The sequence below is a fragment of the Drosophila innubila genome (genome assembly GCF_004354385.1).
Source record: "Drosophila innubila isolate TH190305 chromosome 3R unlocalized genomic scaffold, UK_Dinn_1.0 2_E_3R, whole genome shotgun sequence".
Classification (NCBI taxonomy): Eukaryota; Metazoa; Arthropoda; class Insecta; order Diptera; family Drosophilidae; genus Drosophila; species Drosophila innubila.
Window position 1 is genome coordinate 30064384 of NW_022995380.1, and position 18315 is coordinate 30082698.

The window sequence follows — 18315 nt, forward strand, 5'->3', positions numbered from 1 at the left end:
ATAATTGCCTCTTCTTCCCGTCGTCCATCAAGTTGGAGTTAATAAATCAATTTGGTAAAAGTTATCGAGCATTTTAGGCGTAGGCGGCAAAGTTTTCCAAAAGTTTTTGTAACACGCAAACCGCAAGCAATTTCACGAACATCCCTCGCTTTCTGTCAGTGTTCACAACCTTTGAGAAGCATAAAGTTTATTTAAGTGAAGAGCAAGACACAAAAAAAGCTAAAGGTTCTAAAACAAAAATCTCTATTGTTACATTTTTCACGTTTATTAATATAGCTTTTTTAAATATTCAATATAAATTATAATCTTAATATATTAAGCTTAATTATATAAATAAAATTATGTTGAAATTGTTGTTAGGGTAAAAACAAGCGAAAATTAAGTAAAACTTTTGAATACAAAATTCCCATAGATATATTTTAAGGTTTTAAGAATAATCATAATTAATCAAATTTTAATTGTGAAAACTTATGTTTTACCTCAAAGATATGCACATATTTATGTTAACATATTTATAAATACCTATTGGTTTGTTTTTTGTTAAAAAATACAACATATTTATAGTTTTTATTTTTTTGTATATTTTTTTTATAAATTCATATAGTAATCATGATCATTAAGATTTATTAATATATAATCTCAAAATGTACAAATAATTGGTGTTAGAACAAAAAAACACTTAAAAAAACATGTTCAACATAAGTCAATATTTTTTCTTGCTGTTTTAGATTTCTTATATATTTTCTCAGTAATCATGATCATTAAGATTTATTAATATTAAGTGCGCAAATTTGTATATAATCTCAAAATGTACAAATAATTGGTGTTAGAATAAAAAAACACTTAAAAAAACATTCTCAACAAAAGTCAGTATTTTTTTTTTGGTGTTTTAGATTTCTTATATATTTTATAAGTAATCATAATCATCAAGATTTATTTTTATGAAGGGAAAATAAAACGTTAAAAAAATAATACATTTTTTCAAGCCAGATTTGACGGAGAAAAAGCTAATTTGCACTGCTTTCTACACATTTCTCAACCCTCACTCTCTCTCTCTCTCTTTCTGCCGTCTCCTTCTTTAGATGCAAGCGTATCGCGATAATTTCAAGCAGACGCCTTGCCCATCGGCCGTCGACCTTCCTGGTCCGCCAACAGGAGGAGGAGGAGGTGGAAGAGGAGGAGAAGGAGGCACAAGTTCCCAGCGTCTGCCCTTCTCCCGCAATCGCGGTGGGCGTGGCGAGTCGTGCAATAACGCCCACAACGGCTCTGGAGGTGCCATTACGCCCCGCATGATGAGTCCCGCCCCGATTCCGACTCCGGCTCCGGCACCGCCAATCGGGGATTGCTCCGCGAATGCGCTGCTGCGTCAGAATCAGGAGTTGCGTCAGCGTCTGGCCGATGAATCCCATAGCTATCGGCGACGTCTCGACACCTACAAGCAGGCTCAACATAATCAGGCCAATCTCGTCAGTCGTCTGCAGTCCAAGATCCAGCAGTACCGACAACGTTGCAGCGATCTCGAGGATCGCATGCATGACACCATCAAACCAACAACAACAACGACAACAACAGCGACATCGGTGCCATGTGTTCCCAAGCTGACAACGGGACCAACAGCTAGCCAAGTGCTGGTGAGTAGAACCAACGCTCTTTAGGCCTTTATCCTGTATACTGATCTAACTTTTGTACTATAACACCATAGATCTCAGAGACTATCAGAGCTATAGACTTCAAACTTGTTACAAAACGCAACTCAAGTTGGTTTTATTTTTACTTATTTGCAAGGGGGCATCCAAATTATATTTTTATAACCTGTACTTTAATAAATGCCAAGAGTCCTTTAAGTTTGAGAAAACAATCTAAGTTAAAAACTAGTCGGAAAGGTAATAGTCGAGATCCCGACTAAGTTTACCCGTAATTACTTCAAAATTTATAAGAGTACTTTATAGAAATTACTGCCTAATAAAAACTACTGCATACTTTTAGGGGATTGTATTGAAATAATTACTTTATTAATAACTTTGGTTAGCTATTTCTCCCGTTCAATTTGTCCGATCTTGCTGCGGTTAAATAAGATTATACTTAATATTAATAGATAACGTTATTTACCATAAAAACTGTATTATCTTAAAATCTGTGGGTGTGGTGGCTTTTCGCGATTTGTGGAACCGGAAATGGGCGTGGCTTATATTTGAAACAAGCTTGATCGGCGTGGGGTCTATAGAAATCTGTGTGCCAAATTTGGTTACTCTATCACTTTTAGTCTCTGAGATCCTTTTGTTTATACAGACGAATATACGGTTTTTTGCGATTTGAGGGGGCGGAAGGGGGCGTGGCTTAAATTTGAAACAAACTTGATCTGCGTGGGGTCTATAGAAATCTGTGTACCAAATTTGATTACTCTATCTCTTTTAATCTCTGAGATCCTTTTGTCTATACAGACAAATAGACGTTTTTTCGCGATTTGCGGGGGCGGAAGGGGGCGTGGCAATAATTTAAAACAAACTTGACCAATTGCAATTGTTTTGCAACACTATTAAGTACAGTCTCATTCCTTTGCAGTGCTCCACGTCACTGACCTTAGGCCAGAGCAGTTTGCCGTGCAGTTCCTCGCTGGATTCTCCACCGCCGAGTTGCAGTCGGGATTATCTGCTGGACGATGGCGGCAACGAGCTGTGCCGCAAGCTGGAGGAGGAGCGCAATCGTTGCGAGCAGATTGTGGCCCAGAACAATGCGTTGCGACAGCAGCTGGAGGAATCGAATCGGACCAACGAGGCGTTGACCAATGACTTGCAGAAGTTGACCAACGATTGGGCGGGCATGCGGGATGAGCTGCTGATCAAGGAGGATGAGTTCAAGGAGGAGGAGCAGGCATTCAAGGATTACTACAACAGCGAGCACAATCGACTGCTGAAGATGTGGCGTGAGGTGGTCGCTGTCAAACGTGCCTTCAAGGATATGCAGAGTGCCATGAAATCGGAGGTGGCCAAAATGGGACAGGAAATCAATGGCGTCAGCAAGGACATCAATTGTTCCAACTCCTCGGTGGCATACACACTCCAACAGGCCAAAAGAGCTGCCGACGAGGAGCTGAAGCAAACACGACGCATCAATGATGAATTGCAATCCCAATTGGCCACATTGAAGGTACAGTAAAAATATTTAAAAAAAAAGACAAATCGAAAAAGCTATAGTCGAGATTCCGTCTATAGAATACCCGTTACTCATTTCAACATAAGTAAAAGTACTTTAAGGAAATTACTATCTAAAAAAAACTACTGCATACTTTTGGGTGCTTGTTTTGCATTAATTATCAATTACTTTGGTTAGCTATTACTGCCGTTCTACTTGTCCGATCTAGCTGCGATTAAGTGGGATAGTAGATAATATTAACAGATAACGTTAATTACAATTAATAACGTATTATCTTAAAAACTGTAAGTGTGGTGGTTCTTCGCGAATTTATTTTAAGTAACGGGTATATAAAGTGGTTCTTTGTCAACTAGGGCCCTATATGTATACAAAAAATGTGGTTTAAGTACCCGATCACCAGAAATGGACAATATCGTTAACTAAAACGAGATGCAACCACATATTTTAAAGCTAGTTCTCATATTTGGCTATGTTTTGCTATTAATATTTTTCTAAATTTATTAGTTTTATAAGTTATTAAAATTTTCTAAAAACAAAAGGGTCCGAAATGTATGAGAAATAAACAAAGTAATGAAAATTTTATAAATAAATTTAAATAAAATAAATATTTATAAATTTATTTTAAGTTGTCTATTTTCTAAGCTGTTTTTGATTGACAATTGAAAATTGTTTGCTACTATCTTTTATATTTTTTGTTTAAAATTATAGATGCTATTTCTTTATGTTTTCTTAATAAAAACAACTATTTTTTATAAATAGGTATTGATTACTTTGTTAGCTATTTTACGTTGAAAATTCAGCAATTTTTGTATTATTTCCCGCAATTCGCATGACTAATTCAAAAGGAAATTTTAAATATATAATCATATGTTTAAATATATTTTGTAAACTTTTTTTAAAACATAAACTAAAAAACCACACTTAATAAAAACGCCTGTGAATTTTGAAGAAAACTAAATAATTGATATACTTTGTAATCTGGCTCTCTACAGGTGCAATATGAGAGTGCACGGCACGAGATCATGGAGCGTGATCAGCGGCTGTTGGAGCTGATGAATCAATTGAAAAAGCTGGAGGATCGTTGCGCTCAAGCGGAATCGCAGGCGGCATTAGCGAATCGTTATAATGATGAAATCGAGAGACTTAACAATTCCATGCGAGAGATTGCCCAAGCGGTTGTTCAAGATGCCGAGATCGCTGATCGTGAGGCAGACGCCGAGGTCAACACGGCCATGCAGCACATGCATCTATCACGTGACGGAGCAGCTGGAACCGGAGCCGGAGGGGGTGGGGGAGGGGGAGCGAGTACGGGTGGAAAATCACCGCGACGCAATTCGACACGCGCCTCGCAAGCCTTTGCCGAGGGCACCATTTCCGCCGTACAGGCAGCCCTACATAAATATCAATTAGCCCTGCATGACATGCAGGTCAAGTTCCAGCACAGCAGTGAATCCTTGCGCAACACCAGAACCCAACTGGACACCAGCGAGGGCACCAAACAGCTTCTTACCAACAAAATGCAGCAGCTAACGGAGAAACTCGATGCCAGCAATTCCAAATTATCCGAATTGCTGCAGGAGCGAGAGAGTCTACAGAAAACCCTTGACGAGGTCCGGGTACAAAAACAACAGTCGGAAATGGGACGTGCCGATCTCAACAATGCGGTGAGTGGGCGTCTCCACAGACACAGCTGATAAGAAGTCTGACAATGTGTCGGAAAAAAATAATACAAACAATCTTCGGCTAGACGGTCGGTAATAACCGTAATATATGGTTTTTTCTAGATTTCTCTACAGATTACAATTGGCATCTTTTGACTTGTACGAGTATAGTTAATAAAATCCATTTACAATTGAACTATAGACTATTACCTGCCTAGAAACTTGGAGACAGCATATTTTTCAAAAAGAATTTGGAATTGCGCACAATAAATGCTAAGTTAAAGAATTTTGAAATTTTAAATGATTAAGTGTCCTTAAATAGTGACTTATAGTCTTTTCATATTATCATCTTATCTAATTTATATTTGAAAAACAATTTCAAATCAATTTACAGTTGAATTTTTGTCAAGTTTGTAGTCATTATATTTTTCTTTTTTAGAAAGAATTTCGACTTAAAAAGTGTTGGAAATTATATTGCAAAAGTAATCCAATATAACCCTATTTACAGCAATGATGGTCAGGCATTTAATTTAGTTCAATTTATACTACGACTTTAATTAAATATTAAGTAGACATGCACTTAAATTATTTCAAAGTACGCGATTACAAAAACTGAACTAAAAAAAATCTGGAAAATGGCTATTACTTGAAGTTGTTTTGTTCTTTGTCTCATTATAATGGAAAAAAAATTAGTAGTAGAATCAAGGTAATAGTTTTCGATTTTAAAAGAAACAAATATCGCTTTCGATTCCGGAAAAATTCCAGAACAACTATTTGTCCTTTCGGATCCATTAACAGTATTGGCATGATAATTAAAACGTCTCAGAATCAGATTAAAAAAAAATGTTTTTAATGCTGAAAATTCACATACGTATATTTCAGTTTGAAAATCTAAGCGGCGACTTTGAGAAGCTGCAATTGAACTATGGAAAATTGCAAAAACGCATCGATTCCATGGAGGAGGATAAGAAGGCCGTGGAGTTGGAGATACAACGCATACTCAAGGACAAGAACATAACTGAGCTGAATCTAAGGTGGGTACAACTACACTGATAAAAAAAATGTTATAAAATCAAGATTTTGGTCTCATAACTACGAATTTTGGTCTGAAAAATGCGTCGAGAACATAAAATTCATAGTTTAAGAAAACATATATTGGTTTTGAGAACATTTTAAATAAGACCAAGTTCTTATTTTAAGAATAAATGATTAAAAAAATTAAAAATGATTTTTTAAATTTATAATATTTTTAAAATTTTTAATTTTATAAATTTCATTGTGTGTTGATAGTTTTATAAATGTTATTGTAATTTCTCACAACAAAATAGTTGTTCTCAATGCATTTTGTTAATTTTGTGACATATAATTATTAGAACTATTATTTGGCTAAAATAAAATAAGCCGAGAAATAAATTTTTTTTAAAAATATTTATTTCATTAGTCTCAAATTAGAACAGTTGACATAAGTTTAATCAAAATTATGAGAATAAAAATATCAAACAAATTAAAAATGGAAAAGAATAAAAAAATTAAAAGTCTGGAAAAATTCAATAAAATTATTATGGAACCTTTTATTAAAATTTAGATTTTTAGTTTATTTCTTTTAAAGATGTCTTATATAAAAAAACATTAATATTCTTGATATTATAGAAAGTATTTTTGTGGTTTTTCGTTTACTGTAACTTTTTGCAAACTGTTTACAGATCGGAGGAAGATCGGAGCAGTCGGTTGAGGGAGGAGACGATATCGCTGCGAGAGGAGCTGAATCGTGTGAGTCTCAATAGAGATCTTCTGGAGCAACAACGCATTGAATCCGATAATTTGATTGGTTTGCTGGAGAAGCAAAAATCGGATCTGGAATACGATCTGGATAAGATACTGCTGGAGAAGTGTGACTTGCAGGAGAAACACGAGAAGCTATCGAATAACAATTGTTCCACCAGCGATGAGCTGAAATCGGTGCAGAATTGTCTGCAGGATGTGCAGGAGGAGCGAAAGAAACTCCGATTGCAATCCACAGATCAGGCCAATGAAATTGGCGAACTGAAGAAGGAGTTGGCCGTGTTGGATAAGGCACGTCTCGAACTGGAGACGGACAATCTCTCCTACAGCGAGAAGCTCAAGTGTCTGCAGCTGGAGAAGGAGAAGATTCTACAGGATTTGGCATGCATGACGCGGGAGAAATGCGATATACACAATCAACTGACCGCCACCTGTCGTAAAAAGGAGGCAACTAATGAGGAACTGATGCGCACCCGACAGAGATTGGAACAGACGACGGAGACAAACAGTCGCCTCAATAGGAACATTGAGGATATGGTCAAGGATGTGGAGGAGAAGCAGGTGGTCATTGATCTGCATGAGAAGGATACACATCGTTTAAATGAATTGCTCGCTGCCCTGCGCTCCGAAAAGGAATCCCTGGAGACGGTGCTTTTTGATACCAATACCACCCTGGAGACGGTCGAGGAGAAGCGCAGCCAATTGGAGCGTGATCTGCAAGAGGCACTGGTGCGCGAGGAATCCCTAAAGAATCATGTGGCACGACTGCAAAAGGATCTGGAGATTTGTCAACGCAAGGCGCAGGAAACCAAGACGCAGTTGCTCAATGCCGCCCGTGCCGCCGACAGTGAGTTCAATCAGCGGATTGCCAGTCTGCAGGCAGCTGCCGAGGATGCCTCCAAGCGACATGGCGACGAAGTGCTCCAACTGCGCACGGCACTCGAGAAACGCATGCAACAGGCTCTGCAGGCACTGCAAACCGCCAAGGATGATGAGATTGAGAAGCTGCAGGAGCGTCTGGCCGCCTTACAGGCACACATTGAGAGTCTGGTGCAGCAGCATGAGGAGACGCTCATCCGGGCCGAGAACGAGAAGCAACAGGCTCTGCTGATGGCCCATCGGGATAAGCAGGCGGTTGCCGAGCGTCTCGAGTCCGTGTCGAGGGATCTCAAGACCGAACAGGAGGCCCTGGATCGCAGCAAGCGGGAGGCCAATGCCAGGGATGAGAAACAACGCTCGGCAATTGCCCAGCTCAAGGATGAGATTGTCCTCATGCGCACCAAGGAGGAGGAGCACAAGTAAGTCGTACATATATATATATGTATATAAAATGTATTCAAAATTATCCTAAAGTTCAAATATTACTCAAAGGTTTCAACTGCTTCGAAAATGAGTTATGAAAGGTGTTAGAATCAGATATAAATAAATCATATATAGAGATATAGAGCATAAAAAAAAATTTTTAACAAAACTAATCAACATTAATGCAGATTGAATAAAGAGATCAATCAATGATCAAAATGAAATTTCCCTTGAAAATCGGTTCAGTTTTGACAAAGTTATGACATTTTGAAGTTGTTCAGACCTCGAATCAAGCAACTTTACAAGTCAAAATTTTTATCCATTTTGAAAGAAATTGAAATGTCCAATTTGAAGTGTTGTTTTATACTAATTACGATATAAGAAGTTGATTAAAAGTGAAAACTTGAGATTTAAAATTTTGAATTTTTAAAATTTCAAAGGGGGGACCCTTAGCATCGAAATTGAATCTTGGTCGAAAATAATTAATATTTCGAAATCAACAAAAATTGAATACAGAATGAATTTAGAGGCCAAATCATGATCAAAATGACATCCCGCTTAAAAATCGGTTAATTTTTGATTAAGTTATGAGAGATCAAAGTTTTTGAAAAAATGTCAAGGGGTAGGTATGGAAAAGTAGATGATAGAGGGCTTAGAATCGAAAAAATATCAAATTTTCTAAATGAACAAAAATTTAATACAGAATGAATTTAGAGGCCAAATCATAGTCAAAATGATATTCCGTTTAAAAATCGGTTAATTTTTGATTAAGTTATGAGAGATCAAAGTTTTTGAAAAAATGTCAAGGGGTAGGTATGGAAAATTAGATGATAGAGGGCTTAGAATCGAAAAAATATGAAATTTTCTAAATGAACAAAAATTTAATATAGAATGTATTTAGAGGCCAAATCATGATCAAAATGACATACCGCTTAAAAATCGTTTAATTTTTGATAAAGTTATGAGAGATCAAAGTTTTTGAAAAAATGTCAAGGGGTAGGTATGGAAAATTAGATGATAGAGGGCTTAGAATCGAAATAATATCAAATTTTCTAAATGAACAAAAATTTAATACAGAATGAATTTAGAGGCCAAATCATGAAAAAAATGACATTCCGCTTGAAAATCGGTTTAGTTTTGATCAAGTTATGACAGTTTGAAGTTGGTCAGACTGCGGATTAAGCCACTTTACAAGTCCAAATTTTTGTTCAATTTCACATGATTTTTTACAAAAAAAATGAATGGTTTCAGAATCAAGTTTAAAGTGTTGTTTTATATTAATTACGATGTAAGGAGTCGATTAAAAGTGTAAACTTGAGATTTAAAATTTTGAATTATCGAAATTTCAAAGGGGGGACCCTTACCATCAAACAATGGCTATGATCGAAAAATATAAAATTTTCCAAATAAAAAATATTGAAATTAGATTTGCATTAAAACCAAGATCCACAGATAAATCCAAGGTACAAATTAAATAAATTGCAATGCAGATTGAATTAAGTGGTCAAACTCTAATCAAAATATGTTCAGTTTTTATCAAGTTTTCACAGTTTAAAGTTTTAGATAAAATAGTCAGTGATATTTTCCGCCCATTTTTTTTTACCAAAAAAATTGGTTTTCCCAAACAAAAGTCGATTTATTTCTAATATGTTTTGTGTGCTTTTCATTAAAAGGATTAAACTGGAGGAGTGCATCAGGAAGCAGGAGCTGCAGCTGAACAGCATGCGGGAGGAGAGGGACACTCTCTGTCGACTGAGCGAGGAGTTCAAGATGGAAATCCGCCTGAAGGAGGACAAAATGGAGGGCACCAACAATGAGCTGCAGGATGCGCTCCGCAAGACCAAAGAAGGTGAGTTAGACTAAGAAAAGATTACTCGTCCAAAAAAAAAAAAAGGATTATAATTTGAGAAATCCTAACACTGAAAAAAATTATCTGTATGTATGGAAAAATCTTGTATAAACAGCACAAACTTTCGTAAATATTAATTTCAACACTTAAAAAAATAAAAAAAAATGTAAATATGATATCTCATGTTTTCAAAATTAATAAAAAATTACCAAAAATAGCCAAAAAAAAAAAATAAATAAAATAAAAATTACTTTGATATTCTTTTTGTAACATTTGGAATGCGTATTTAAGTTCAATTTTTTATTAAAGAAATAAATAATTATTCAAATTAATAGACTTCCGATCCCTACAACTTAGTTGTTTGTTTAGAAATATTAACACTGGAAAAAATTATCTGTTATGCATGGAAAATTCTTGTATGAATAGCACAAACTTTCATAAATATTAACTTAAATACTTAAATTGAAAAAATTCTAAATAAAATATTTAAAAAAATTAAAAAAAATACCAAATAATTGTTTATACACTTTCAACCATTTTTTTTTTGTAATTTTGAATATGTGCATCTAATTTTAATTAATTTTTAAATATAAATAATTTTCCTATTCCTGCCTACAACTTACTAATGATCTGTCTCTTTCAGGTGAGGGCTACATCGAGAGTCTGCGCAAGGAGCTGACGGACAGTCGACGTCAGCTGGCGGACAGCAACATTGAGCGGGACAAGTATTCGAGCAGCAACAAGGAGCTGCGGGATCATGTGAAGCGGGTGGAGAGCGCCAAGCGGGAGCAGGCACGAGCCATTGAGGAGGCGCTACAGAAGATTAGCAATCTGGAGGAGACCAGGAATACGCTGGAGAATGAACGCACGCGTCTCAGCACCATATTGAAGGAGACAGAGAATAACTTTACCAAGACAACGCAGGTAGGAATCTTGATTAAATATTCATATATCAGTAAATCGATAGTTCTGGACTGAAATTCGATGACACTACATCTAAATACAAACTTGCCAATAAATAGTAAATATTATTGAAAACAACTAATTTAGAGTAAAAGCTCAATTAATTTGAAGTCAGACCTGGATTTTTCCTTAAATGTAGATCTAATTGATAATATCGATATTTTTTTGAAAAATATGTTTCAGATCAAAATATTTGCGATATTAATATTCACACCTTGGATAATATTGATATAAATATGTTGAAAATATCAATCTGTTCAAATATGTTGAAAATTAAATCTCAATATAAAATCGATATTTTTGAAAAAAAAAAATAATTTTAATATAATAGGTTTTCATTTCGAAATATGATCGATATAAATATGTTAAAAGTTGTGTGCTTGCCGATTAATTGAAATTCGCACCAAAATGTTGATATAATCGATAATATCGATATATACATACATATTATATCGATATATTATCGATATTAATATAGGTCAGCTTAACTATTTCAAAATCACGCCAATATATTAATGTTATTGATAGTAACGATATATTTTGAAAAAAAAAACGTCTTCATATCGAAATACTATCGACAAAATATCGATATTGATATTTTTGATAGACACTTTACTAATATAAATATTAAAACTATCGATTTGTTTTAAATATCAAGTAAAAATTATATTTCTATCGATATGTTGAAATTTTAAAACGCAGGAACTAAATTCGACCAAGTCCACGTTGCACAAAACCCAAATGGAGTTCGCCCAGAAGGACGAGGGCGGCAAGGAGCTGCAGACCAAGCTGTCGGCGGAAATGGAACTGAAGGAGCGGGCCCAACAGGAGCTCTGTCAGATCAAGAAGCAGCTGTCGGATCTGGAGGCGAATCTGTGCGCGACACGTCAGGAACTGGGCAGAGCCAGGTGCCACAACAACCAGGAGGAGCATCGCTTCCATGCGCGGGAACAGGAGCTCGCCACACGCATGGAGGAGGCACGTGGACGTGAGAAGCGACTAGAGGATCAGAAGCATAATCTGGAAGTGTGTCTGGCGGATGCAACGCAACAGATCCAGGAGCTCAAGGCACGTCTGGGTGGAGCGGAGGGACGCATCCGGGCGCTGGATGAGCAACTGGCCTGTCTGGAGCTGCACAAGCGGGATGTGGAGCACAAGCTGAGCTCCGTGGTGCACACCTTAAGGAGAATCGCTGGCATTCAAGTGGATGGCAGTGTCAATCTCTCACATCGTTTGCTATCTCCCTCTAGAAGATTCAGTCCCTCACGCAGTGTGGGAGATTACGATACCAGGAGCACATCCCAATGCCCGGATGCAGCCATCGATGTGGATCCCGATCTGATAAGAAAGGGCGTGCGCAATCTGATGCATCAAGTGGCCCATTTGGAACGCGAAAAGGATGACTACAAATCCCAATTGGCTGCGTTTAAGAAACAGCTCCAGGATGCCGCCGAGCAGCAATTGAGATGTGACGCCAAGCTGGGTAAACTCCAGGCCATGCTGCGTAATCTGCAAGAGGAGAAGAGCAATCTGGAAACGGAGCGCAAGATGAAAATCAGCGCTTTAAATGCGCTGGAGGAGAAGCTCAAGCAACGCTCGGATGAATGCCAAATGTTGCGGGAACGTTTGGCCCAAACCGAGATGCAATTGGCCGCCACCTCCGAGGAGAATGGCCAGAACGAGGAGCGCTTGGAGAAATCGCGACAGCAGTGCGGCAAATTGGAGCAGGAGAAGCGTCTGCTGCAGGAGGAACTGGCCAAAGTGGAGGGCAGAGCCAGCAAATTGGATCTACAACGTGTGGCACTCGAAGGCGACTTGACACGCCTCCAAATGGCGCTGCAAGAGAAGGACTGCAATATCCGGCAGCTGTCGGAGCGTCTGGAGAATCAAAATCGCGCCCTCACACAGCTGGAGGATCGCTGCACCTCGCTCAAGTCCACGGTGGATCAGCTCAAGGAGCGTCTGCAAAAGTCAGCGGTTAATGAAACCCAATTACGTGGCGACATCAAGACACTGCAAAAGGAGCTCTCCGAGCAGGGACATTGCTACCAGGCCAACGAGGACAAGCTCAAGCTGCTGCAAAAGACCCTACAAACGGCGGAGAATGAGAAACGCATCCTCAACGAACGTCTGGACAGCGCACAGACGAATCTCAACGAGCTGCGACGCAGTCAGCAGGCCCAACTCGATGGCAATCAGCGGCTCCAGGAGCAGGTCACCGATCTTGAGGTGCAGCGTTCGGCACTCGAGTCCCAGTTGCGTATACTCAAGTGGAATCAGGAGAATGGCGACAAGGGACTCAGCAATGGCAATGGCAGTGCTCCGCGGGAGGAGGAGGAGCTCAGTCGTCAGTTGAAATCGTCTCAGCGGGAGAAATCGGAACTAAGGAGCAAACTCCAGACACTACAGGACAAGGTGAAGCAGCTGGAGTGCGATCGCAAGAGCAAATTCGCTGGTGGTAGTGCCTATGATCGTGCCGAGAAAGCCAGCTCCTATTACAACGGAGCAGGAGGTGGAGGTGGAGGAGGAGGAGGAACTGCTGGTGATGCTGGAGAATATGACTCCAATCGCTATGATATGGGTGGCAATGGTGGCTCCTACAGCTGTGGTCTGGATCACAGCACCATTGAGCAGGAGACTCGTGATCTACGCTTGAAGGTGGGTTATCGATATGTTATCGACACAGGCAAATAATTTAAAAAAACTGATTTTGATTGCGATTGATTTTGATTTGATTTTGACTTTGGTTTTATTTTATTTGGTTTTGATTTGATTTTGGCTAAATTATCGATAGGTTTTGATTTAATTATGCCCTGATAAATTATGTATAATGTGTTTTGGCAGAATGTATGTAATAAGCAGAAAGAGGCTTGGCAGAACCCCAAAGTATATATATATTCTTGATCAGGATCAACAGCCGAGTCGATTGAGCCATGTCCGTCTGTCTGTCCGTCTGTCCGTCTGTTTGAACGCGTCGATCTCAGAAACCATAAGAGCTAAAGACTTCAAACTTGGTATGTAGGTTCCTGGATACCATACGCAGATCAACTTTGTTTTTATTTTTGGATCGGACCACTATATAATATAGCTGCCATAGGAACGATACATCGAACATGAAGTTTTAATATGAAAAAGTTTTTTGCTTGTTGAAATTTCAGAACCAAACTAAAAGAATATGCATCTGGGCTGATATTATACATCCTTACCTTAATTTTGTAACGATATGATATTAAATTTAGTATAATAATTTCCCCTGATGTTTATATCGATGCTTTTTTAAAGGTGCGTCGCCTGGAAACGCTGCTGGCGGAGAAGGAGTCGGAGCTGGCTCGCTGTAAGGCGCGCATGCATGACACCTCCAAATGCAACGATGGCCTGGATGCCGATCGATATCGCAGTGCCCAGATGCATGCCGAGAAACTGCTCGATGCCCGTGAGCAATCCCACAAGCAGCAGGTCTTGAGACTGGAGAATCAGGTGGGTTTTTGTATACCAATGTTCAATTTGGGAACTAAGCAACTATTTTACCATTTTATTTAACTAACATTTAAAATATGTAGTTCTGATTTGGCCAATAAATAATGTAATTGAAACTTAATTTAAAAAGAATTGACAATTTAAAATATATGTTTTCTTACTTGTTATGCAACTGGTTCAACTCTTAACTGACTTGCCAATCTTTTTAGATTTCCATGCTGAGGGAACAACTCGCCCAGGAGGCTAAAAGACGTCAGCAATATGTGTTGCGCAGTTCCAAGGCGAACCGAGAGATGCAACATTTGCGCAGCACATTGGGGGATTCCCTAAGGAATGTCTCCCAGCATCCAGTGGATGCACATTTGCTGGAAAGCGAAAGCAGACGGTGAGTAATAAAATAAAAATATTTATGTTCAAATATTATAATAAAAATTTAATGTTTAAAAATTTAAAATTTTTATTATAATATTTGAACATAAATATTTTATTTTTGTTTGCTATTTTTCGTAGTTATATTTTCATCATAAGATTTTTATAATATAAATTAAAAAGAATATCTTTTGCTTTTCAATTTACATTAAAAAACAAATTTTAGTTACATTTTGAAAAGATATTTGCAAATAATATCCAATTAATTAGAACTTTTTTTTAAATTAAACTATATGATAAATATACTAATTTTTACATATAAGTTTATATTTAATTTTGATAAGAAGTTTTAAAAATAAGATAATTTTTTAATTGGATGAATAAAATATGAATTTCTAACTTTTTTGTACAAAAAAATCGTGTTTTTAAAATCGTTTTGTATGTAAAATTTTTTTTTTCTGTTTATATTAAAAAACAGAAAATTATAATCGCTACTTTCAGTGTATTTTTATAGACCAACCTAATTTAATTTCTATATTCCAGCTTGGACTCCGCGGTGTCCATGAGTCTGCCGCCATCAACGTGTCGGGACTATGATCGTGATTAGAAAGAGAGAGATATAGAGAAAGCAATCACGTTGTCATCTGGTAACTTGATCCCGCCAAGACGTTAACTTTAACTGCCAGCGTAGTTACAAAACCAAGTGCATTTATTTTGAGGCAAAACATTTTAGGTCCATTACAATATTATTAACTAAATATAATTAATCTCAGCTGTTCATTGTCTGCCTGATTAGACAATTGAATATAGTGCGTTCCCCATGATCTCGCATATCTATTAGTTATACCCAATTGGACATCTTCATTCTTCACAACACACACACACACAAAACATAAAAAAAAAACAACTATAAAACAAGTCTGCAAGTCTTAAACAAAGTAAATACTTTAAAGACAAGCAAGAAGAATAAAATTAAATTAATAGCATTTGCAGCCTTGTTAAGTTTACATTAAAGGGTCACAAGTTCCGCTTCTCCTTGAGAATCAGGAGAGCACAGAACTATATACTTCAACAAATATCATATATATGAATTATATAAAACATTTATCACATGATTTAAATAACACACTCACATAGAAGGCACCACAACACATTTGTCAACATGAATACATCAACAATTTGTCTTCATTTATAAACAATATACAAGAAGAGAATAAAAACACAACTAATAACACTTGAAATCCGGCATTTTCCATTTATTTCTTAAGCAGCTTTTCCAGACAATCAACGACTATTTTCATATTGGCCTTTTGGGTCGACAACTTAGCCACTTCACCGACAATGGCAAAAAGCGCCTTGGACTTTCCTTTCTGGTATTGCTGAACAGCTTTGGACTGATTGGCAATCGCCTGCTGGCAATATGCCTCAATGGTAGCCAAATCACAGATCTGCTGCAAATTGTGCAGCTTCACAAGCTGAAAAATATAAACAAAGAGATTAGTTTTATTCCAGGATCTTACAACTATAAAGTTGCAAGTTAGAAGATAGCAGATTGAATAATAATGCTTTGATAATAAATCCTAATTTTAATATTTACTTATTGGTCTATTTACATTTTTAAAAAAATTTTATTAATAATAAGTTAAAAATAAAAGAAATAGTGCGATGCAATTTTTTTCCCCAATTTGTATAATATTGCTTTGATAATAACTTTTAATATAAATTTGTAATCAAAAGATTTTAAAGGGAGGACCCTCAGCATTAAAATCGCAACCAAGATCTACAGTTGAAAATTGTTTGCCAATTTGGCATGATTTTGGCTTATATTAACTTATGTATGTCTGCCTTTTTATTTAGTAACTGTTATTAACGATCTTATTCTTTTATAAAAAATAGTGATGTACTTACCTGATCCACATCTTGAGTGGGATTATTGTGTAAAAGTTGTATAAGTTGACGTGCCGCCTGCAAATTGATTTGCTCCGCATGCAGAGACTGTATAACATCCTTTAAGGCATTGGCGCTTATAGCACTAGAATTATAACAAAAATTTTTAGTCAACTTGAACTTGTATGACATGGATTAAACTACCAATCTTCGACATCCAAATTAAGCTTATTGCAGTAAGTCAGCAAGTCGTTGATTAAAAAGTTGGTTATCACTTTGGTCGGCACACCAGCTAGTAACTTGGTAATATTCACAAAATGATCCAACAGCACAGGTTCATTCTTTACATTAAAAATACAATTAATAGCATAAATAATCTGGCTTGTGAAATTACTAAATTACCACTAAAATAATAGCTGTGTCGGCATTTAATTTGTAATGTTCCATAAGACGTTGACGCGTATGCTCGGGCAGCTCGGGAATTTCCTCGCTTAATGCAGCTACCGATATCAAATCTTTGGTGGAACGCGAGCCTGGTTTCAGATTTAAATGTAGCGGCGGCAAATTGGGCTCTGGCATAAAGCGATAATCTTGTAGTACTTCCTTGTCTCGCATTGCCACAGTGCGTCTGTTCTCCGCATCCCAATTGCGTGTCTCATTTGTAACCACACCGCCATCGGCCACGAGTTCCAGCTGCCGATTGATCTCATATGTGATGGCCTGGGAGATGCTGCGTACGGAACCAATGTTCTTAACTTCGGTGCGCACTCCTAAAGGATCGCCTTCCTTGTGTATGGATATATTGGCATCCACACGGAGTGCGCCCTCTGCAAAATAAATGGAGATAATTCCATTTACACAAATATATTTTTAAGAATACAAAAGTCGGGAAACAAAAATAAGCAGCACAAAACTAGGGTACCATAAAAAATTGCAAGATCTTCATTTTTTAACATAATTACCTTCCATTTTACAGCTGCAGGTTTGTAGTCTTCTTAGTATAAGCATCAGTTCCTTAACCAATGAGGCAGCCTCTTCGCCGGTTTCCAAATCTGGCGCAAAGACCAGTTCCATTAAAGGTAATCCCGCTCGATTTAGATCAACTAAACTTCTTTTCAGATACTCGTCATGCAACGATTTGCCACTGTCCTGCTCCAGCTGCAATTGCAGCAGATTAACCGATTTGTAATAGACCTTTTTGCCTGGTGTTATGACTGGAAATGTCATTAAACCATTGTTGGCCAATGCAGCGCGTTGTTGTGTAATCTGGTAACCGTTCTACAAACATGAAGACTGAAGATTTTTCAATGCAATTTCAAATCATATATTGACTCACTGGCAAATCAGCATAGAAGTAATGCTTGCGATCGAACATGGACACCTCGTTCACCCGGCAACCAAGCGCTAGGGCAGTTTTTATGCCAGATTCCACGCATTTCCGATTGAGAACCTGTCATGAAACACATTTCTTTAAAGATTTGGAGGCTTCTGTTAGTTAACAAGAACTCACCGGCAGTGTTCCGGGTATGGAGGCATCAAAGTAGGCTACTCCCGTGTTCAGTGGTGCTCCAAAGGCAGTGCCGCTGCCAGAAAACAATTTGGAGGCACTTGCAATTTGTGCATGTACCTCCAAGCCAACCACACTTTTCCATTTCCTGCAAAAATACATACAAATAGAGACACAATATTTAACACAACATACTTCCATACCGCTTGGGTGCATCGGCCAACTTGGGCTGTGTTGCCAGTCGACGCACTATCAAATAATTTCGCATTTCAAGTCAATTCTTTGCCGGCTGAGATTTGATAACATCAACAGCTGTGAGAGCACAATTTGAACAAAGTTATCGATAACATAACGAAGCAATAAGT

The 18315-nt window shown here is 37.5% G+C and overlaps 2 protein-coding genes across 2 annotated transcripts; one reads left to right on the forward strand and one right to left on the reverse strand.

The window, feature by feature from the left end:
* Positions 1–1082: 1082 nt before the first annotated feature.
* On the forward strand, positions 1083–15797 carry LOC117789530 (rootletin). The gene is made up of 11 exons (XM_034628562.1): positions 1083–1631; positions 2563–3147; positions 4146–4817; positions 5697–5848; positions 6518–7894; positions 9572–9747; positions 10391–10671; positions 11413–13368; positions 13993–14187; positions 14397–14572; positions 15100–15797. The coding sequence occupies exons 1-11, from the start codon at positions 1083–1085 to the stop codon at positions 15161–15163; spliced, it is 6183 nt and encodes a 2060-aa protein (XP_034484453.1). The 3' UTR covers positions 15164–15797.
* LOC117792350 (glutamyl-tRNA(Gln) amidotransferase subunit B, mitochondrial) lies at positions 15786–18265 on the reverse strand. Its single transcript, XM_034632435.1, has 8 exons — positions 18154–18265; positions 17954–18098; positions 17780–17893; positions 17406–17721; positions 16846–17270; positions 16648–16784; positions 16465–16588; positions 15786–16031 (listed from the first exon to the last, which is right to left on the reverse strand). Exons 1-8 carry the CDS (start codon positions 18216–18218, stop codon positions 15813–15815), a joined length of 1545 nt encoding a protein of 514 aa, XP_034488326.1. The 5' UTR covers positions 18219–18265; the 3' UTR covers positions 15786–15812.
* Between the last annotated feature and the right edge of the window lie 50 nt (positions 18266–18315).